This window comes from Dipodomys spectabilis, unplaced genomic scaffold, assembly GCF_019054845.1.
Source record: "Dipodomys spectabilis isolate Male_0828 unplaced genomic scaffold, ASM1905484v1 ptg000075l, whole genome shotgun sequence".
NCBI classification, from domain to species: Eukaryota; Metazoa; Chordata; class Mammalia; order Rodentia; family Heteromyidae; genus Dipodomys; species Dipodomys spectabilis.
In genome coordinates, this window is record NW_024870752.1 from 12952568 (window position 1) to 12975751 (window position 23184).

General features: G+C 47.7%; 1 protein-coding gene across 1 annotated transcript in view; it reads right to left on the bottom strand.

Moving 5' to 3' along the window:
* Window positions 1-23184, bottom strand: part of Stk24 (serine/threonine kinase 24) — an 80174-nt gene that overhangs the window by 10746 nt on the left and 46244 nt on the right. Inside the window, exons 3-5 of the mRNA XM_042682650.1 lie at window positions 11041-11097; window positions 3974-4082; window positions 3630-3787 (exon numbers count right to left, since the gene is read on the bottom strand). Coding sequence (XP_042538584.1) covers window positions 3630-3787; window positions 3974-4082; window positions 11041-11097 — 324 coding nt within the window. The remainder of the gene's footprint in view (window positions 1-3629; window positions 3788-3973; window positions 4083-11040; window positions 11098-23184) is intronic.

Genomic DNA, 23184 nt, shown 5'->3' on the forward strand with positions numbered 1-23184 from the left:
CCTGAGTGACCTCGGGAACCAGCCATTCCTGACAACCAAGGCCCTTTTTGCCATGGCAGCGGGGTGGGAAAGGGTATAGAACATTCTAAATGTCACGACAGCATGTGAGACAAAACAAGCTGCCTACTAATCTGAAGATGTAATACAACTTATTTAAAACTATACATAGAAAACAATTCTAGAAGAAACCCTCATCAACTCTCTAAAATCAAAGGGAAAAACACAAGCAAAATACAAACATGTATATTTCTGAGTCAAAATTCTAGGCTATTCAAAACAAAACTGGTTTTAGTAGTTTCATGTGTACTGCAAAGTGTGTAGCACAGAAGTAGAATCTAGAGGCATAAAAGACATTTATGCATGATCTAAAATATCCAACATTACACATCCTAAAACAAGTCCAGTGTCACCTGTCTCCTCCTGGCCTCCTGCTCTAGGCCTGAGGTCGTGAAGGGGAGGGTTAGGAGCAGGGAGTACTCAGAGGAGGGCTGGCCTCTCTCTCCAGGACTGAGATGGTATGGGGGAGGGGGGGAATAGGGTTGGGGGGGAGTCCTCACAGGAGGGCTGGCTAGTGGCTGGATTCTCCCACAGCTTTAGCAACAACACTATTTCCCACCCACATAGCTCCTACTGCAGGAGGATGTTTCAGGCTCAGTTTACTCTATGAATGGAGTCTACAACCCAAGCAGACTTTCCCTCCCCGCAAGTGGTCTCCGCGCAGGTTGACCTAAGAGCCAACCAAGGCAAACACTGCGGCTGAGCATGCATGCTCAGATACCAAGCCAACCATAATTAGAGCTGTTGGCCAGAGCTACGTTCAATGAATGGCAGATAGGGCATGGCTCCTGAGTAGCTAGATAGGCCCCACCAGAGACAAGGTTAGCCCCGTGCAGCCCCAGCGGTGAAAACACCACCACCTGATGTGCACACTGCATGCTTCCAAGCCAGCAATCCAGCAGTCCACATCACGTGACACGTGTCTGCACCTGCTTTCACCTGAGTCATAAAGTATGATCCAAGCCCACAAACAGCTTTTGACAAGTCAGTCAAAGGCAAAGTATTAAAAGGGTGAAAAGGGGGATGTAGTTTTTCATGCTACCTCCTTACAAACTAGCCAGTGTTCCTGCAATCTCCAGTCGGTATCTTCATCTAGCCAACCGATCTGGACCTCACCAAGCATCTTCTGCAAAGGTGACAGAGGCCTTGCACCAGGACTAAGTTATCAGCACAGCTCACAACACCAGGAAAGCTCTGGAAGAGAAATTCTAGCAGATACTGGAATCCTAATTATACAGAAGGCTGAGGCTTGAAGTAACTTACTTCCAAGCTGATCTGGGCAGCAGTCTAAGAGACTCAGTCTCCAATAAACCAGTGAAAAGCTGGCTGGAAGCATGACTTAAGTGGGAGAGGGCTAGCCAAGCAAGCAAGCTGAGCAAGTACAAGGCCCTGAGTTCAACAACCCCCAGTACCACCAAAGAAAGAAAAACTGTAAGCTGGGCTAGACATAACTAAACTGGTAGAACACCAGCCATGAGTAAGAAAGAGTTCAGGCCCTAGTAAAGAAAGGAAGAAGCCGAGCGCCAGTGACTCATGCCTGTGATCCTAACTACTCAGGAGGCTAAGATCTGAGGATTGAGGCTCAAAGCCAGCCTGGGCAGGAAAATTCTGTGAGACTCTTAACTCCAAAAAACTACCAGAAACCAGAAGTGGCGCTGTGGCTCAAGTGGTAGAGCACTAGCCTTGAGCTGAAGAGCTGAGGGACAGCACGTAGGCTCAGAGTTCAAGAACCATGACCAACCAAAAGAAAGAGAAAGAAAGGAAGGACGGAAGGAAGGAAGGAAGGAAGGAAGGAAGGAAGGAAGGAAGGAAGGAAGGAAGGAAGGAAGGAAGGAAGGAAGGAAGGAAGGAAGGAAGGAAGGAAGGAAGGAAGGGAGATGTGTAGCAGGAGCTTGAAGTCACATGGGCCATGGCAGAGCAGCTAATTTACTATAAAGAATGAGAAGTGATTGAGAAGTTCAGAACTTGGGTTCTACTCTTCCCTATCCAAGTCTAGACATACATACTTTGACAAATGAAGAGGATGGATAAACACCTACATTCCTGCCAAGTCCTAAAGTGACATAACTCAATTTGCACTGTACAACCTGAGCCAGGCCAGGCTGGCTAAAGTGACATAACTCTAGGAGAGAGATCTATTACACATTGAAGTTTCCATTTCTGTGTGTGTGTGTGTGTGTGCGTGCACACGTATGCACAAGTATGTTCTGGTCCTGGGTATTGAACTAGGAGCGTGGGTACTGTCTGTGAGCTTTTCTGTTCAAGGCTAGCACTCTACCACTTGAGCCACAATTCCACTTCTGGCTTTTGAATGGTTAATTGGAGATAAAAGAAATGCCCAGACTTTCCTGCCAAGGATGGTTTTGAACTATCATACTCAGAACTTAAACTTAACCTCCTAAGTAGCTAGGATTAGTAGAAGCCACCAGGACATAGCCATAAAGTTTCCATTTTTAAAAGATACATGCTGAGTGTGGTAACATACTCCTGTAATCCCAGCACATGGGTTTGCAGCAAAGGGGATCAGCCAGAGTTATGAGTAAGACCATCTCAAAAAATAAATACATAAAAACACACAATGTCAACATACCTAATTACTATTACTATTTTTGTCGCTTGTGGGGCTTGAATTCTGGGCCTGGGCGCTGTCCCTCAGCTCTTCGGCTCAAGGCTAGCGTTCTACCATTTGAACCATAGCACCACTTCTGGTTTTCTGGTGGTTAACTGGAGATAAGAGTCTCACGGATTTTCCTGCTAGCTTTGAGCCTCAATCCTCAGATCTCAGCCTCCTGAGTAGCTAGGATTACAGGCGTGAGCCACTGGCACCCAACTTAATTATATATATATATATATTCGCTTTGAAGTTATTGGCTCAGCAAAGGTAACTCTCTGTGGATCATAGGTAAGTTTTTATTATGTGGGGCCTGAGAGAAGTAGATTATGAGAAAGGGTAAACAGAGACACAGAGTCTCTGCAAGGGATATAAGAAAAACTAGGAGAACATAATTTGAGAAGGAAAAGCAGCTGCAGAAGGGATGGCATTTCATCTCGAGTTGATAAGGAGCTTCTGGAAGTGCAGATCCTAATTGAGAACTAAAAATAATACAGTAGGAGGAGATCGAGCACCCTAACAGACTGCTCTTTCCCCGTTCCGCTGTGGCATCCTCCGCCACCCCTCCCCCTCCCCCTTGTCTGCCCTTCCAACAGTGGCAGCACTGTGGCTGGGCCTCAGCCTCCTTCCTGCTTTCTGCTCCCAGCAGGAAGGACACAGGCAGTGTGCTGTGGTCCTGGTGGCATCTCAGAGGCCGTCTCTGTGCCTATCTCACACCATCACCCTGTGCCTGCCCCCCCCCCCCTCATACAAGCTCCTCTGAATGCATGCTACCCAATACACGCAGGGCTCAAATCCACCATAAGGGCATTTAGTGATGCAGTGGGAGAGAGAGGAAAAGTGATTTTAACCAAGGTCCCACCTTGACCTTGATGGGCTACTTACTGAGGTTCCAGCCAGGAAAGCTGCAGGTGAAGAATGAACAAAAGGAGAGAACCCCCTGGACCCAGCTGACTCTTACCTTGGAGTCGTAAGCTGACTGTTTGATGACCTCGGGCGCCATCCAGAAGGGGGTGCCTACGAAGGTGTTCCTTTTTATCTGGGTATCTGTCAGCTGGCCGGCCACTCCAAAGTCAGCCAGCTTCACCTCTCCATGTTCAGAAAGCAGGACATTGGCCGCTGTGGAGAAGAACAACCGTGGCAGCCGGACATGGTCTCCGGGTATCCTGGAGGGTGTGCTTTCTCTCCCAGGCCAGGCCCCGGGCTCTGCTTCCGGCAGCCCAGGCCCAGGAACACAGGGCAGCAAAGCCCTGCGGGCGCTGCCTCCTCAGGTTACTGCAGAGGGACGAAAGCAAGTGCTCTTACCTTTAATATCTCTATGGATTTTCTTCTCTGAATGAAGATAATCAAGTCCTTTCAGTATTTCTCTTAATATGGTGGCAATCTGCGTTTCATCTAAAGGGCCAGGCTCCAACTACCAAGAAAAAAGGGTTGTTACAATTACTTCAGTCATTATCTGACACATAATTGGAGATAAGGGGCAATATCCATGTTAAGTAGACAAGGATAATAAAAACCTCTTCACTTAAAGCAGTTTTGCTTAAACAATTAAAATCTATTAAAGAATCCTAAAAAAGCAGAGAAAATATGACTGCTGAAGGAAGCAAGGCCAGCTGAGAATCCATGGGAGAGCAAGTCCCCCTGGACACCTTCGCCACAGGCTAGGCCAGGACGGAAGCCGGGCAGGGTTGTGCACCCCGGGACAGTCTCCCAGTGCAGGCAGGACCCGCCCTGTGGACTTCCTCACCTGACTGGAAGGCTCAGCCCTGCAACCAGAATAACAAGTTGTGGACAGAAGCCTGGCTCACACTTGGCAAGCACAGGCTCCGAGTTCAATCCTCAGGACCACAGAAAATAAAACTAAACACACAAGTTCTAGGAAGTGGCGCTGTAGCTCAAGTGGTAGAGCGCTCGCCTTGAGCTGAAGAGCTGAGGGACAGCGCCCAGGCTCAGAGTTCAAGCCCCACGACCGACACCAAAAAAACACAAGTTCTAGGAAAAGGGAGAGACCGAGGAGCTCACCGCTTTCTAGAACTGAACTTTGACCAGGATTTTGAAATCTGCATTTTTAAAGCTCTCTAACTGGGGGAACCATAGCTAGAAGAGTTTTTTTGTTGTTGTTGTTTTTTTTTTTGGGGGGGGGGGTGTCCAGTCATGGGGCCTGAACTCTGGGCCTGGGCGCTGTCCCTCAGCTCTTCAGCTCAAGGCTAGCGCTCTACCACTTGAGCCACAGTGCCACTTCCGGTTTTTTCTGGGGTTTTTTTTTTTTTGCTTATGTGGTGCTGAGGAATCGAACCCAGGGCCTCATGCATGCAAGGCAAGCGCTCTACCATTGAGCCACCTTCCCAGCCCCTAGAAAAGTTCTTTTTTAACACCTTGAGACTATTACGTAGTACATATACAATGAAAATTATTTATTAGTTATCCCTAATAAAGCATCAGTTACCTCAGAAAGCTTTTATTCTGAGAAACTCAAAGAAGTTGCTACTACGGACTCTACGGCATCCATTCTTGTACAGAGATGTAAGGAAGAAATGGCACATCACTTGCCCCCATGTGAAAGGAAAATTAGGCAGGTTAAAGAGGTCAGTTTGGATCTGACATTATGTCTCTGTCACCCAGAGGCAAGGGACTCAATCACACAGATCCAGGCAGCAGAACAAGGCCTTGCAGCAGAGCTGTCAGAGCAGGCAAGTTACTAAGTGGATTCAATTCTCCTCCATGTTGTCTCTGTATTGATTTCTAACTTGACAACCAACGCCACCATACCCCAGGCTGAAGACACAGCCCTGTGATGCTCACAGCCAGCTTTCAACGGACACACATACTGCACACCATGGGAAACACACCCTAAGGCACCCCTTGCTTGTCTCCTGTCCTCGCTAGATGTCCTGTGTGACACCCAAAGGGCTTGTGGGGGTCCTGAGTGGGCAGAGAGCCTCATTTTTTCCCCGTTATTTGACCTAGAGTCTCATTTTCAAGAAATATACTGAAAATATTGCATTCCAAAGCCCAGGGCCTCGAACATGCTGTCTCACAAGTCTGCCCTCTCCACATCTGTTTCTCAATGTTCACAGAATTACAAGTTCGAATTCTCAAAACAAGGAAGATGCGTTATTCTCATTCTGTGGGAAAGGAGAGTGCTGAGATGCTGCTTCCTCGCTCCTGTGTTCTCTTCCACAACACTGGAAACAATCCAGACATTCAAAACCACGTGCCAAGTCCTGGTCTGTGTCAAGACCCAAGCAGATGGCTGGAGGGCTTGGGCTTACCCAGCCTCTCCTGAGGCCCTGGACAAAAGCGTCAAGGCTAGCCGGGTGCTAGTGGCTCATGCCTGTAATCCTAGCTACTCAGGAGGCTGAGATCTGAGGATCGTGGTTCAAAGCCAGGCCAGGCAGGAACATCCATGAGACTCTTATCTCCAATAAAACCACTAGAAAACCGGAAGTGGCGCTGTGGCTCAAGCAGTAGAGCACTCGCCTTGAGCTGAAGAGTGCAGGGACAGGGCCCAGGCCCAGAGATCAAGCCCCACGACCGACCAAAAAAAAAAGTGTCAGGGCAACCTGGTTTCACAAGAGGAGACGAGAAGAGAAGCTGAGGAAAACTAACTAAAAGTCTCTCCCTGAATTAGTAAAGTCTCTCCCACGGTGTGAGCCTTCTTAACTGTGGCTTGATCTCCATTCAACTTTGGTTTACATGCTTGAGTGGGGAGAGGAGGAGAGTAACGAAACACATTCTATTTGGGTGGGGGTAAAACCCTCCTTGGCATCTGTAATGGTACATTTTCGTTGTCAACTTGGCTAGCTAATGGATAGCCTGACAGTGTACAGCACTTTTCTAGGTGTGTCTCTAATGGCATTTCCAGAGGAGACTAACATTTGGACCAGTGTACTAAGAGAAGATGGGCCTTTACCCAGTGCTGGCGGTCACCACACAACCTGTCCAGGGCCCAGGCAACCAAACCACCATGGAAAGGCAAATCCACCATCTCTGGAGCTGCAGCGCTTGCCTTTGGGCATTGTAACTCCACATTCTCCTACCTTTACCTCTGGGTGCTGGCATTCGTAGGAACCCTTCTCCACTTACCCTAGACTATGAGCATAGACTGAGCCACACTACCGACTTCCCTGGCTCTCCAACTCACAGACAAAACTACTGTGAGGCTTGTCAGCTTCTGTTATCACATGAGCAATTCTCCCTAATGAAATCCCTGTCATCTATCCATCCATCCATCCATCCAACCATCCATCTATCCATCCCTCCCTTCCTCCCTCTTTCTCTCTCTCTCCCCCCCTCCTTCCTGGTCTCTGTCCCTTCCCCTGCTGGTTTTGTCTCTGTGGAGAACACAATGAAAAGTGTTGAACCCACTACAAATGTTATTTGTGGCTTGGGGGCACAGGTCACATGGTAGTGCACTTCCTGACATGCACAAGGCCCCGACCAAGTTCAGTCCCCGTATGGAGGCAGTAGGGGCCCCACAGCAGCCCTCTCAACCATCAGTTCCTCCTCCTTAGGAGGAAGTCTGAGTCACAAATGAGTACACTTCACCATTACGATTCTAGACAGGGCAACACTATCATTAAAGCATCGTAAACTTTTAAACGAAGAATGGGGAGGAGGCCTGAGACCAACCTAAGCTGGTCTTCAACTTGTGATCCTCACAACTCAGACTCTCAAGTGCTGGGATTACAGGCATATGCACCATCACACTAGGCTCTTAAAAGAATTTATAAAAATAGACTGCCTTAAAAAAAATGTAGACTACATTCCATCTGTGCATGACTTCTAATTCCCTGCCCCTTCTTCCTCTACCCTGCAAACCCTCAGCTGGGCAGCAACACACGTCTACATAACTCAGTTGCACGAGCAGATGGGACACATGCACCCTCCCCGGCCCTGGCACTGAAACACCGGCAGCTGCTGAGGACAAAGGCTGCAGACTGGACAGCCGTGGCGACCTCAAGTGTGAGAACGAAATCAATTTCCATCTTGTGCGAAACACTGCTCTGAGCCTTGACAACAGTAGCTCACCCCAAATGCGACTGATGAGCCATCTCGTTCTTGCAAAACTGTGTTGTAGACTCATGTTGAAGTTTGCCAAACATTTCTGCCTGATTAAGTGACTGACTTATGTAGCAAAGGTCCTTCTTAATTAGATTTCAAGGCTGTCCCTTAGGTTTTCTGGCAACACTGACTGATCTTTTAATCAGCAAAAAGCTCAGACTCCTACTAATCCTCACCCGGCTCCCAGGGCCCTCCAATGGCTTGTCTGACTTGTGTGGCTTCCAACGAGATACACCTGCCCTGTGCCACACCCTGCCCCCCCACCAGCTGCGGGATGCTCCAGGCCAGTGGGGAACCCGCTCTGTTTACTATAGGACCCCAGTAACGCAGCATCACACACAGCAGGTCCCCAACAAGAAAAAGCTGGAGAGCTGGGAAGGTGGCTCAGTGGTAGAGCGCTCGCCTTGCATGCAAGAGGCCCTGGGTGATTCCTCAGCACCACATAAGCAAAAAAGAAAAAAAAAAAAAAACGGAAGTGGCGCTGTGGCTCAAGTGGTAGAGCGCTAGCCTTGAGAGCTGAAGAGCTGAGGGACAGCGTCCAGGCCCAGAGTTCAGGCCACGACCAGACCAAAAAAAGAAAAAGAAAAAGAAAAAGCTGTAAACTGGTTCTGCACAAAAACTGTTTGCTCACTGGGCCACAAAAATCCATCCCACTGGAAGTTAGTGTCCTGAAGCCTGGAACCCTGGAGACAGCCAGACTTGAGTGATGACTGACACAAGGGGATTCCAGAATATATTCCAAGCAGATCGGAGTGGTAGGGTTCAAGAGAGGAGATTCTACAAACACTTAACTTCAACTTTTTATATTTATTATAGTTTTTATACTAGATTCTGCTTTTTTTGTTTTTTAAGTAAAAATGAATGCACAATGGGATAGTCACCTTTCCCTTCCTAGGCCTCAGTACAGGACGCTCCTACAGTAATAAACTGTTAGCACCCACTTATTAGCAGTTTAATTTTTTTAATGGTGAAAATTCATTTATTCAGCTATAGTAGTATCAGTTGGGGTGAATGGAGTTGGGCCTTGTGCTTGTTAGGCCAGTGCTCTACCACCGAACCACACCTCTAAGCCCTTTATTACACTGCTTATTTTTCAGACAGGATCTCAATTTCCGCTTAATGAATACAGGACTGCGATCCTCCTATTTATGCCAAGGTAAAAAGGCATGCATCGTTGAACCCAGTTTCAAATTAAGAGAGTCCAGTGATTTTTTTTTTTTTTTTGGAGGGGGAAGGGGACTGGCCTAGCCTTAACCACAATGCTCCCTATCTTGGCCTCCCAAGTACTAGATTATAGGAGTGAGCCATCTGTACCTGGTTTGTTTGTTTTGGTTTTTTGGCAGGTCATGGGGCTTGAACTCTGGGCTTGGGCGCTGTCCCTGTGCTCTTCAATTCAAGGCAAGCGCTCTACCGCTTGAGCCACAGCGCCACTTCCGGTTTTCTAGTGGTTTATTGGAGATGAGAGTCTCATGGACTTTCCTGCCCAGGCTGGCTTTGAACCATGATCCTGAGATCTCAGCCTCCTGAGTAGCTAGGATTACAGGCATGAGCCACCAGCACCCGGCTGTACCTGGTTTTTAAAGTCTTTCAAGAAACCCTTCCTCTCAAAATAATTGTTTTCAATAGTCAAAACAATTACCATACCCCATTATTAAAATACGTCCCTCTAGAAGGGTATGCCAACAGAAGTGGGATGAAAGATGGATAAAGAGACAACAAAGGCAGAGGTAGGAAGCAAAGAAAGGTGTCACAGACAGTCAGTGGGCTCCAGGGCCTGTGAAGTGGGGTCCACAATCCAGTGCCATCCATAAGCAGACATCCCTAATCCAGTGGTTCTTTTCTTTCCTCATTTCTATGGAAGACTCTGGTGGGTGCAAAAACAATGCCTGTTTCCTGTCACCAGGGCCACTGAGGCGGGCGATGCTTGCTGTCACTCACACACTGTGTTTGATGCAAAAGTGAAGGCTCTCCATTTCCTTCCAACTGTGTTTTCGAAAGCTACACAGACATTAATTCAAATAAACTAAACTGTAGCACCAACATTGAATACGCTAAGCACTGAGACTAGAATGGCTGTTCTGAAGGACTCAATGTCAGAAAGAAAAAAGAAAAAAAAATCCCTGTGCCACAAATAAAATTCACTTATATGCAAAAATAACAGCATAAAGGAGGAAATTTTCTAAGTCCCTATAGTATTTCCCAAAAGAGTTAAAATAAAAATGACATTTTCTGGTAAGGTGTACATTTATGCAAAGGACCACATTATGTATTCAGGGTTTTTCCCCACACCATTGCTTACATAAAACATTTTTTCCTCAAAATTTTCCTTTTTGACACTACTTTTGACCCATTTTTTTTTTAAAAAAACAGTTTATAGCAGTCTAACTTTCTAAATTGGGCACATTCACTTTCTAAACATACACACGGTTCTAGAAGTTTACCTTTGCAGAAAGCTACCTAGAAGCTTGGCACCATGCAAAGCTTCCTGGGTTCCTTGGTGAGTAAAACTGTAGACTGTAGCTTCAAAGCCTTGCCTCCCTCGGTGCTTGTGAGGGCAGCAGAGATAGCCAGGGGCCCAGCATCCTGTGCCAGGCTAAAGCCAAGGATTCCCCCACCTAGCGGGTCCCTCTCTCTCCTAGCCTGTTTTACTGCCTGGCCACACTATAGGGTTGAGAGATGACATGGTGGGCTTCTAGGATGAGGTAAGTTGTGCTAGCGAGGACTGGTCACCTGTGTATTCTCTACAAAGCCCAACACCAAGTCCTGTGTGACTCGACAAGCAAAGCACCTGCTCCTAGATTCCACAATCTTCCCAGAGCTGACTACAGACCTCAAAGGCAAATCCAGAGGAAGAACAAGCCCTGGTCCGGGGCTGGTCCATCCAGACATGCTGTACAAAAATGGCCACAGATCCAGCCTTTTGCCTGTCCACTGAGCCCACATGTCATCCAGCCTCTGCCTCTGCCTCCAGAGATCAGTGTGACACATGTATTTGGGAGTTAAGCTACCATCGGAACTGTAGAACCACGGCAGTTACCAACTATATAAAAGCCAAGAAACTTGTTCGGGAAAAATAACTTAACCACATCTTCTCAGGTAAGAAAATTCCAGACAAAAGATTGCTCAGTGGTTTCTCTGTACAGGAACAACCAAACCTCCTTTTAACGTTCAGTACTAGGTGAGAAACAACAAATACATAGAAATAGTTGGATACTTTTTTTCATGCAACTTGAAAGAAGGGGAGGCAATGGGTTCAGAATCATCTTTCAAAGTAAAACTAAGCAGGAACGGGCTTGCACAGTACTTACCAGGTCCAGTGCGGAGCCTCCTCCGAGATACTCCATTATTATCCACAATTTAGTATCCTGTGCAATCAAAAACAATAGAAAGTTACTTTAAACAAAACCAGGAAAACCATTTCAAATAACTGAAGAGACTGTTGCTATTTTGGATATAGACAGTTCTCTAAACATATATCAGCATGGAGAGTGTGCCTGTGTAACAAGTGCAGAGTGCACCGCAGATACAGGGTCAGGGGTCGGGCACTGGTCCCAACCTACGGGGGGGAGCAAGGTATGCTGCACCTGAACAGCTGCTCCTGTCCTAGGCCTGCAGCCTGGGCATCCAGTACAGCACCTCCAGGATCCTGTGAACAAAGGAGACCACGCACTGCTCTCCAGCACAGGTGCCAAGGGAGCCTGGTGTGTGCAAAGGCAACCAATTTCCAACATCCTCAAAGGTACTAATACTCCCTTCATGAACCTTCCAGAAAAGCAGGCTTGGCAATAACAGTGTCGGTGTCCTTCAGCCCTGCCTCCTCACACTGCCTGACTGCAGCATCTTCTGCGGCCTCTCTTGGAGGACAGAGGATCAGGACACAAGTGTAACTTCCTGGGGTAAGCGCTGTACACTCTTCAAGCCATTCAGGGAGGAGCCACAGGAGATGTTATGTCACTTAGTGACCCCACTGTCAAACCTTAAAGGCCCAAGCCTTCAATGGCAACAGACAGCTTAGATACAGCTGGGGTCTTATCCAATTGCCCACAGTATGCCTCAAGATACATGTTCACTTGGCTCATCATCCCTTGCTATTTTCCTGCTGTTTGTGGTTCTTTGACTGCACCTGGGGAAGTACCCTGATCTTAGATGTTGTACCCAAAGGACTAAGAAACATCTGGGACACACCAACCAGCACAGATAAAGAAGGTGTCCCAATTCCCAGGCCTCTTTTGCTTTGCACTTCAAGTCAGGAAAATACTTCTGTCGTTCTTCCCTCTCCTTGCCTTGGACAACTACCACTGTCCAAAGCTCACGTTAGGTATTTTCAACTTGACAGCAATCCAAGGTGCCTTACACGCTGGAGCTCAGGATTTTTATTTTTTTTTTAACTTGGTCTTCAGAACTAAAGGAAGAAAACCTAAGTTAACTGTATGTTCACAATGGATGCCTAATAAATGACAGCAAGTCCAGGCTAGCTGGGAGACACACAGCCGTAGATGGCAAGTGTGTATTTGCTCTACGCACACAGGCATGGGGGGTCATTCACTAGCCATTCACACTCAGAAAACTACCTTGAACAGACTCCAACGGACCTGTTTCCGGGTTTCAGGAAAATGAATGTTTTGTACCTTCCTTTCATTCCATCGCAGGCCCACTGGCCCATTTCCCTAGCCGGGGTCTCCCTGAAGCGCAGACCAGTGTCTTTCTGGATGACATCAAAAATCTAAATTGCTTTTCTTGAGAGGCCCTGGGACTTTTGGCCTGTATCTGTACCCTCGACTCAGATCTCATCCCTTTTGTCCCACCCACCCCATATTGGGTTTGCGGCCAAAAAGACAAACTCTGCACTGGGAGGGAAGGTCCCCTCACAGCCTGGCCTCTAGGAAGCAGGTTGTGCAAAGCCTGGGTAACCCTGGGTGCAACCAGGCTACTTCCTGAATGGGCCAAGCACAGTGGCCACACCCTCTGGGCTGGGGTGTTCCAAAGCCCCACCCTCCCAGACAATTAACTGAGGCTCTCTTCCTAAACCCATCATTTACCCAGCTTCTTCCTAATAAGACACACAAGGCAGGCCCCGCCCAAACACATGCCTAGCACTTTGCCGAAATGCCAGTGCTCCTCACCCACCCCGGCAAGGTCTGGTGTCCCCACTGCCACAGCTCAAGAACTAGGGCACGAAACCACATCAGAACGCCCCACAGCACTGAAGTGGCTTCTCACCCCCATGTGTGTGATGACTGTGGCTGTCACCCTGAGAACGTGACACAGCCCTCCACAGGCTTCCCCACTGCCTCGAGTCGCTGCTCGCCTGCATTCCCAGCGCTCCCTAGCCACAAAGAAAGGAACAGCTACCAGCCAGCGAGGAGGCCATTGTGAATGGCATTGTGATACAATTTTCTTGTATGGGAAATAAGGTCATGTATTAGTAAGTCAACTTAGGAGTCAAACACTTGCAAAGGTACAAAAATAGAGAAACTTCCTCCCCCCCCCCCCCCCCCCCCCCGCCCCCAGTCTGTCCAGCCACACAGCCAACAGGCCACGGGTCTCATGTAATCTCAGAGATAGATCTCATGGTAGAAAAGCAAGTATCTGTAACAACTTCGCCCTCTTTTACCCAGTTGGCAACATACATACACAATGGACAAGGCATTTGCCTTTTACTGAAACTTTCTTAGACAGCATTCCTAGAAATCCAGGAGTTTGAGCTTTCTTTTGTCCTAACTAGTCCATGTCCTACTGACCTCAGGCTGTCTCTATTCTTCCATTATCAAAGCCAGGTATGAATTTTAATAGACTGGCCAATGACTCTTCAAGGGGTGGTCTTCAGGTAAGAAAGGTTGTTCTGGCAGTTCACACTCACACCTGGAATCCTACCTACTAGGAGGATGCAATCTGACAACTGTATTCAAAGCCAACCAAGGCAGGAAAGTTCATGAGACTCTTATCTCCAATAAACTAACAAAAAGCAGGAAATGGAGCTGTGGCTCAAGTCACAGAATGCTAGCCCTGAGCAAAAGGAACTCTAGAGAGAGTGCCCAGGCTCTGAGTTGAAGACCTGTACCACCCCCCCCATACACACACACACACACACACACACACACACACACACACACACACACACACACACACACACACACACACACACACACACAGATTGGTTGTTCCATCGTCCTTTAAGAAGTTGGAAGCCAGGCACCAGTTGCTGTAATCCTAGCTACTGAGGCTGAGATCTGAGGATCACAGTTCAAGCCAGCCCAGGCAGGGAAGGCTGTGAGACTCATCTCCAATAAACCACCAGAAAACCGGAAATGGCACTGTGGCTCAAATGGTAGAGCACTAGCCTTGAGCTGAAGAGCTGAGGGACACCACCTAAGCCCAGAGTTCAAGCCACATGACTATACTCTGGAATGAGACCTTTCTTCCCTCCAGCACAACTGCCCTCATCAAAAGAGCAATCACGGCTGGGAAGGTGGCTCAGTGGTAGAGCGCTTGCCTTGCATGCCTGAGGCCCTGGGTTCGATTCCTCAGCACCACATAAGCAAAAAGAAAAAAAAAAAAGAGCAATCACATGGTGGCTCACGCCTGTAATCCTAGCTACTCAGGAGGCTGAGATCTGAGGACCACAGTTCAAAGCCAGCCCGGGCAGGAGAGACCGTGAGACTCCTATCTCCAATAAACCACCAGAAAACCGGAAGTGGCGCTGTAGCTCAAGTGGTAGAGCACTCGCCTTGAGCTGAAGAGCTGAGGGACAGCACCCAGGCCCAGAGTTCAAGTCCCACGACCGACAAAAAAAAAAAAAAAAAAGAGCAATCACAGCCAACTACTGGAAATTCTGTATCATGAATACGTCATGAAACTCCTAGAGTGAATTCTACAAGAGGGAAGTATTTCTAGCAACTACCAGATTATCCTTTAGCAAGGTAAAAATTACAATGAGCAACTATACAACACATGTCAGAAGTATCAAGACACAGTTTAACTGTAAGCAGAGATCAAAGAAGACCAAATAAAAGGCTGAGTATAGCCAAGAAAAGCAAGGCATTAGCCTTGAGCTCAGGGACAACAGCCAGCTCTGAGTTCAAGCACCAGGGTGGGACACACATATACATCCCGCCCCCAAAAAAAGTGGGGGGGAACTTAACTCAAGGGTTCACTCTCTCTGCCCTCCCTCCTGTAGTCCCCCCTTCTCTCTCTGCTTCCTGGCTGTCATGAGGGAGCTGCTCTGCTCTACCAAGCCCCCCTCCCCCCACCTCCTGGACTGAAACATCTAAAACTGTGAGCTGTATCTTTCCTCCAGGTACTCTGTCACAGAGATGAAAAACTAACACAGTGCCACAGACAGGACCCAGAGAAAGGGGGCTGGGTCTAACGATGCAGTTTTTAACCCTCGGAAGGAGTGACACCTGTGTCCAAGCCCCCCCGTACCCCGATTTCCCACCTGTGGACCACACTGCAAGTAAGTCTGCCCTCTGAGTACCTCGGTACCTGTCATATTACCTGATTAAGACCAGTGATCTCAGCTGGGCACTGGTCGCTCAGGTCTGTAATACTAGTTATTCAAGAGGCAATGAAGAAAAGGGTAAAAGTTTGAGGCAGGCCAGCCCAGGTAGAAAAGCTCAAAAATCCTCCCAGAAATAACAGAGCAGGGGACATGACTCAAGCAATATGGTAGCTGAGCAAGCTCAAGGCCTTGAGTTCAAACTCAAGGAGAGGGTACTGGGGGAGAGGGTAATTTGTGATCTCTTGTACCATATACCATGCATCAGGAATTTATTCATAAATATAGGTGCTTTAGAAAAGAAAACATATAACTATCTTATCCAAACAACCAGCTGTGTTTATTTAAATCTCCAAACATAGACTTACATATGCAGATCGTGTATGCTGAGACAAAGAGAAATTCATTTAAATACTTAAATTATAGGTAACATCAGAAAGAATATAGCTAACATTCTTCTTGTGGAGGTAAAATATTTAGCTTAATTTAATTGTTCTACCATTCAACTTTCTGGACAGAAAAACTTAAAATGGAGCTGCCAAATATCTCTAGGGACTTTCTTCAGTCACAGGAGAACAGTGAAGGCAGAAATCCTGTCCCCATCTCAGAAACAGTATACACACACGTTTCCTTTCATATTCCCTACAGCACAGAGCCTACCATTTCTCTCCCATACTTGCATTCCCCTGTGATATCAAAGCAAGATTTCCTTGCTGATGTTTTTAGCTCAAAGAAATGAACAAGCTGGCTTTCCCCTGGTGGGGCGCCCAGCACCATTTCCCATGCGCCCCAGAAGCACAAGGGCAAAATTCTTCCAAGAAACAAGCCATCTTGTTTCCTTGTCTCTTCCCTCAGCAGTTGCAGCTGTGACAGGCCATCAGGGATGTGGCTGGTGACTTCCAAATGGCAAAGGAAGCCGAGGAGGGGGGCTGGCCTCCTGCAGCACGCCAGAGGGACCCGTCCCACCAGGAGGCCCATGTAAGCACCAAGTACGCCCTCACACAGTCAAGAGCAACAAGCTTGTGCAAAGGGCATCTCCAAGTCCTGTGGCTAGAGCCATAAGAGGAAACCTTCATGTACTGCTCAGAGGAAGGGGGAAGGAGATTCTCGTGGAAAAAAAAAAAAAAAAGTCAACTCCAACTGTGCTCAGCACTACACCAGAGTGGCTAGCGCTGGGCTGGAGTGAGCTGCTACAACAGACAGAGAGCCATAGCTCAGTCCATCAACCAAAACCCAGTGGGTCCCCAAGACGACGCCTCTGGGTGTGTCTTCACACAGGAGCAACAACCTGGCCACTGGAGAAGAACACTGTCTTGTTCCTGAGCCAAGTAAAACTCCAACTTACAGACATCTGGGGAATTACTAAAGAGCTGTGCATTAGACTGTGTTTTTAAAAATCTGGGGGCTAGGAAGGTGGCTCAGCGGTAGAGTGCTTGCCTCACATGCATGAGGCCCTGGGTTCAATTCCTCAGCACCACATAACCAGGAAAGGCTGGAAAGGCACTATGGCTCAAGTGGTAGAGCGCTAGCCTTGAGCTGAAGAGCTCAGGGACAGTGCCCAGGCCTAGAGTTCAGGCCCACGACCAGCAATAAAAAAAAAAAAACTGTATGATTTTCTTCCTTTCAAAGAGACTATTTACCACGTACAGAGCACTGCTTCCATGTAATCATAAACCCCAAATCCAGTTTTTTCAGAGAGTACAGTAGATTCACTAAAGCCCACAGAGCAAAACAATAAAGAAGTAGCATGGAAATAGGGCAGACATTTCAAAATAGCTCTAAAATCAATTATGTTTAAAAATAACCAGCCAAAACCCTAAGAAAATAACCTAGGAGTCCCAAACAGATAATAAAATTGACAAATCACCTCATATCCTGGTACACACGCCATTCTCCCTTCCAAGTCTTGATACACTTAGGGTGTACCACGTGGGACCACCATTTCTAGAAACTGCCATCCCAGGTAAAAATGCTTCTGACCACTAGGCCACTGCTCACTCAGACCAGTTCTCAGCTACATCTATCCCTTCCTCCTTCCCCCTCCTACTCTTCAGGGCTCTGCTCCAAAGCCCCCAAACCCTCTCCAGCCCCAGCCCCAGCCCCAGCCACCTGCCAGTTCCTCCCACCCACACATCCATCTATGTTCTCCCTCCATGGCAAAGTTCATAGTGAACAGTTCTCGTCCTGCCTGCCAGATCACAGAGTAAGGTGCCTGTTGGTTCCCTCTGTATCGGCCTGCCATGCCACAGATAGCAGGTGATGCCCCCCAAAACCAGGATTTCAGAGAACAGGCCAAAGCCTATCTCAACCACACATTCCCTACCCCACAATGTGTTGTAACTTCTGAGAAACTAAAGTGCTCCCAAAACACAGGTGGCTCTGCAGTTTAGGCCCTGCCAGTCAAGGCTACTCTGCCTTCACTTCTGGCTGCTCAAACCTGGCTCTTGCCCTGCCTCTGGCTTGTCTTCCATCTGGATAAAAGGACAAAAGGCATCATGCTCCTGTCCCTGGAGAAGTGGGTAGACACCTGGATTTGCTGAGAAGCTAGCACAGGAACATGCTGTGAACTCAGGTAATCACACTGATGCCAGCAAGAATGATCAGAGCAGCTAGCTGTGCACGGCAGCCAACAACTCACCGGCCCTCAATCCACTATACAAACTTTGCTACGGTGCAGCTGTAGAGAAGCACAATGGCAAGGGCAATCTTTCAGAACTGGTTTTGGAGTTTCTAGAATTGTCTCTCTAATCTGATCAAATTTGAAGAGGCTAAAGATGCCATTTCCAGCTGTTAAAAAAAATCACCCATGGGGGCTGGGAAGGTAGCTCAGCGGTAGAATGCATGCCTTGCAAGCATGAGGCCCTGGGTTCGATTCCTCAGCACCACATAAACAGAAAAAGCCGGAATGGCGCTGTGGCTCCAGTGGTAGAGCGCTAGCCTTGAGCTGAAGAGCTGAGGGACAGCGCCCAGACCCAGAGTTCAGGCCCCATGACCAGCAAAAAAAAAAAAAAAGAGCTGAAGGACAGCGCCGAGGCCTAGAGTTCAAGCCCCATGCCCAAGAAAAAAAAAGGGGTGGGGGGATCACCCATGATATGAATGTGGAAATATTAAATAGAGTCATAAAATATGTGCATTAGACAGACATGCGAATACTTGTATACTGTTTGTTTTGTTCATTATGGTCTTTCTTTTTCTTAGGCAAGATATTGCTATGTAAGCTGATCTTGAACTTGAATCCTCCTGCCTCAGCCTCCAAAGCACTGGGACTATGGTCACATGTCACTACACCCAACTGCACTGGATACTCTTTTCCATTCTTAGAGATGAAGAACCAAGTGACTTCTCAAGGTTTTTGGAAATGTAAAGAATAGGACAAAGTTAATTTAAGTTGTAAGTTACAGCTAGAGTCAATGGGCAAAACCATGAAAGGATGAGCTCAGAGATTCAAACGCTCAGCTCAAACACCACCACATCCGTCACCTAAGGGCTGCAGAGGGCCCTCGGGTAGCCTTACCTCCCGCAGCCCCAGGAATGGCAACACTGAACATCAAGCACACCCCTGCCGTGCGGGACTCACGGGTACAAGTAAGACCTCAGTTGTGAAGCGTCACCACAGTTGAGTGGGAGATGACCAGGTCCTGAAAGCGAGGAAAGGACATGTGCCAGGGACACTGACCCCCTCTGCGAGTGAGTCCTCCCTTCTGTCCTGTCTGCTCTTCCCACTCTGTGCTACTGCCCTGTCCTGTCCTGTCTGCACACCAAAGGAGATGCCACCTGTGGATGGGACAGAACGGGGAAGCGGAGCTGACCTGAGGGTGGGAGGTGTGTGGACAGAGGCAGGCATAAACATTCCAGAAACTTTGCAGATTTGTCTCCTACAAATCATTAGCATACAGAAATGGTGCTGTGGCTCAAGAGGCTCAGGGGCAGCACCTAAGCCATGAGTTCAAGCTCTAGGACCCAACAACAAAAATAAACCATCAAGCATAGTTCCTGAGAGCCTCCAACTCTGCTCCATTGAAAACAGCTTCAAACAAAGCTGCTTGATGTGTTCACCCTTTAAAACTGCTTTTACTCAAGACAGTGACGGCTCACGTTCCTGGGGAAGCAGGTGACATTTCAGTGCACACATGGCGTGTGATCTGAGAGCAGGGTGAGTGGTGTACCTATCACTGCAGACACCAACCATCCGGATGTTGGGAACATTCAAAATCCTCTCTACTAGCTATTTAGAAGCAGCCAATTAGCTGCTGCACACCAGTTGCTCTACTGTGCTATAGAATGTAAGTTATTTCTCCCACCTGGTAACCGTTCCCCTCTCTCCTTCCCTCTCCACACCCTTCGCAGGCTCTGGGAACTACTATTCTCTAAGATGAATTTTCTAGGTTTCACATCCTTATAAAGCATTTTTTTTTGGGTCAGTTGTGGGACTTGAACTTAGGGCCTGGACACTGTCCCGAAGTGTTTTTACTCAATTCTGGTTTCCTGGTGGATAACTGAAGGTAAGAGTCTCACAGACTTTCCTGCCCAGGCTGGCTTCAAACCGTGATCTTCAGATCTCAGCCTGCTGAGCAGCTAGGCTTACAGGTGAGCCGCCATCACCTAGCTTATAAAGCATTTGTAAAAAGTACTGACACATGGTCTAACGATCTAATGCATAGTCTAAGGGTTTCCTGAACCTGAGCAATTGAAATCAAGGAGTTGAAAGACATGACTGGGCCACTGCCCAGTCCAAGTGGATGGGGCACCCACATTCGCCAAGCCTAGTGTGTACACTGAGGTTTCCACCTCTGGATGAAATGACCTCTCCCCTCTCTAGTCCCTTTGGTTCATGGAGACCTAACTCAGCAGCAAAGAGAATTGAAGAGAATTCACAGCCTGGTCAGGCTCAGTGCAGAGCCCCACACCTACGAGTTAACACTCATGAGCCACGTCCATCTCAAGGCAAAGAAAAGCTTACAAGTATTTTTAGAAGGAGTTTGAGAAAAACTGAAATAGAAAGCTTTCAGGGAAATACAGTGCTAATCAGAACTCCTCAGTCTACACATTAAGATTCTAACCTACTGCTGCTTTCCGCTCTTGTGACTATCCTGTGTACGAAAATTCCTTGTTTCCATCCAGATGCTGGTGGCGGCTCACACCTGTAATCCTAATGAGGACTGCACATCCAAGCCAGTCCAGGAAGAAAAGTCTCTGAGACTCTTATCTCCAATAAGCTACCCAAAAAACCAGAGGTGGAATTAAAGCTCAAGTGGTAGAGCACTAGCCATGAGCAAAAGAAGCTCAGGGAGAGCACCCAGGTCCTGAGTTCAAGTCCTAACGACCTGCACACACATGAAAATTTCCTTTGTTTCTTAAGTAGCAAGACATACACAAATTACTGACAGCTTATGTTCTTGTTCTCTCTCTCTCTCTCTCTTTTTTTGGTCAGTCATGGGGCTTGAACTCTGGGCCTGGGCACTGTCCCTCAGCTCTTCAGCTCAAGGTTAGTGCTCTACCACTTGAACCACAGCACCACTTCCACAGCTTATGTTTTCTCAAATCCCACAGTATCACTCACAAAATTCATAATTTAAACATTAAGAGGGCTTCTACACCATGGACTTGGTAGATTACTGAAATGTTCCTAGAGGAAGAGGAGGAATCACAATTAAATACTTTTTAGAAGTGCTGACTACTAAGACTACTTTAGTCTAAAAAACTTTGAGAAGTTCTAACACAAACTTATTAAACCTGCAGTGGCTTACAGCTGTAATCCCAGGTACTTGGGAAAGACCAGCATGGGCAAAAACTTGCACTAGCAAGACTCGATCTCTAAAACAAGCTGGTGCAGTAGTACATACCTGTGGTACCAGACAATCAAGAGACAGAAGCAAAGATATTAAGATCTGAAACCAGCCCAAGACCCATTCTGGGGGAAAACAAAAAATTGAAAGCAAAAGCGCTGGGGGGTATAGGCTCAAGTAGCAAGACCAAATCACGGATTCTAAGCCCTAGTACTAAGAAAAGGAGAAAGGAAAAGAGGGAGGGAGAGAAGCTGCTAAACCCAAGATGTCCAAATCTATCTGATCAGGCAGTCCCTACTGCTACCTCACTACCATTTCCCAGAGCAGGAATCTCTGCTGCTTTCATTCAATCCTTTCCCCAAGCCCCTCACCCCCCCTCCACCCCCGATCCACCGACCTCCCTACAACCCACAAAGCTCATCAGATTCAGAAGACAGACTGAGCAGGCCTAACTCAATAAAACAGACATTAGAGCTATGCATCACTGTTCTAGAAATTGAGAGAACGATGGGACGCTGTGATCTGAGATCACACCTGACTTGGGAAGGCTCACCCCTCCTCCACGCCAAGGCCACCTCTTCTCTGGCAGAAGGGGAGTGAAGCAGGCACATCGGGTCACTGGCCGGCACATCAGCTTTCTAGAACCTACCTGGCCATCATTCAAATCATCGCTTCAACTCTAAAATGAGGACACAAGCAGGAAAATAGAGAGAGAAAAGAAAGGGAAGCCACAGCAGAGGGCTCCAACAATATTTATATCACATTACTCACACCTCCTGTGTGCTTTCAGACTCCGAAGTCTCTAATTAACCAAAGTGACTACAAACAGTTGCCTTTTCAGAAACTGAAGGGGGTTCACCCGCACAGCCCCACAGGGGGCCTGATGCTGGGCAGGACCTCCGTCCTCCCCACCTCCTCAGGCAAGGGGCAAGAGGGAGGCCTGGAGAAAGCAGAGAGGACAGAGCGCCAAGGGGCTGCAGAGGCTGCACCTGCCTGTCACACCTGCCTGCCAAACTCTCAGGGCACAAATCCCTCATGGGAAAACTTAAAACCAAAACCCGCGTTCGAAGGGGTGGAAGGTACTCAGCAATAGACAGAAAGGCCTCTCTCAGCGGAGGCCCACTCTCTCAACAGCTACAACCAATTCTCAAATGTGTAGATTTTCCCAAAGACACAAAGTTCTCTTCTTTCAACTCTATAACCTACCCTTAAAAAAAAAAAAATCCACAACATTTCATTGGCATCTGACAATTTACAAAGGTCACAACCTTTTGGAAGTGGCGCTGTGGCTCAAGTGGTAGAGTGCTAGCCTTGAGCTGAAGAGCTGAGGGACAGCGCCCAGGCCCAGAGTTCAGGCCCCACGACCACACCCAAAAAAAAAAGAAAGGTCACAACCTTTTAATTAGGGCGAGGGGGGAACTACCGTATCTCACTAAGAAAACAAATCTGCTCTACCAAACAAGAGAGGTCCAGCACTGGTGGTTTGTAATTCTAGCTACTTAGGAGGCTGAGATCTGGGAATCAAGGTCCTAAGCCAGCCCAAATAGACTGATATGAGACTCTTATCTCCAAATAAAAATAAAAATTTAAGCCATAGGTAGAACTGTGGTTCAAGTGGAAGACCACTTAAAGGAGAAAGCCAAGTGTGAGAGCAAAAGCCAAGAGTTCAAACCTCAGTACCAGCCCAAAAAGAAAAGGAAATTGGTTCCTGGTCAGATTAGAGAAGAGGCCACACATGAGGGCTACCTAGGAGCAAGACCTATGGTAGCCGGGTGGTTAGTCTGCTACAGGCAGCTGGCAGTAGGATACGTAAAATATCCTGGCAGCCCTAGAGGAAGAGGAGGTTGATTTGTTCTAGAGAGGAGGACAAGACCAGGATGTAGAGATGGGCTTTCTGGATGTCGATGGTCACAGGACCTTTGCTGGGCTACGATGAAAGTATGGAGTCCACCATGTCAAACTGAGCCTCAGGGCTGTACTCTAAACACAACCTCAATCCCCACTGGTGCCTAGCATTGAGCACAACTCGCACACAACATATGAGCCACATGAAACCCAACTCAGACCCTGAGCAAACACTACCACTGAAGGCATTCCAGAGAGCATTAGGCCCTGCAGTGGACAGAGTCCAAGTTCAGTTTCTTCCACCAAGGAGATGACCTGGCATT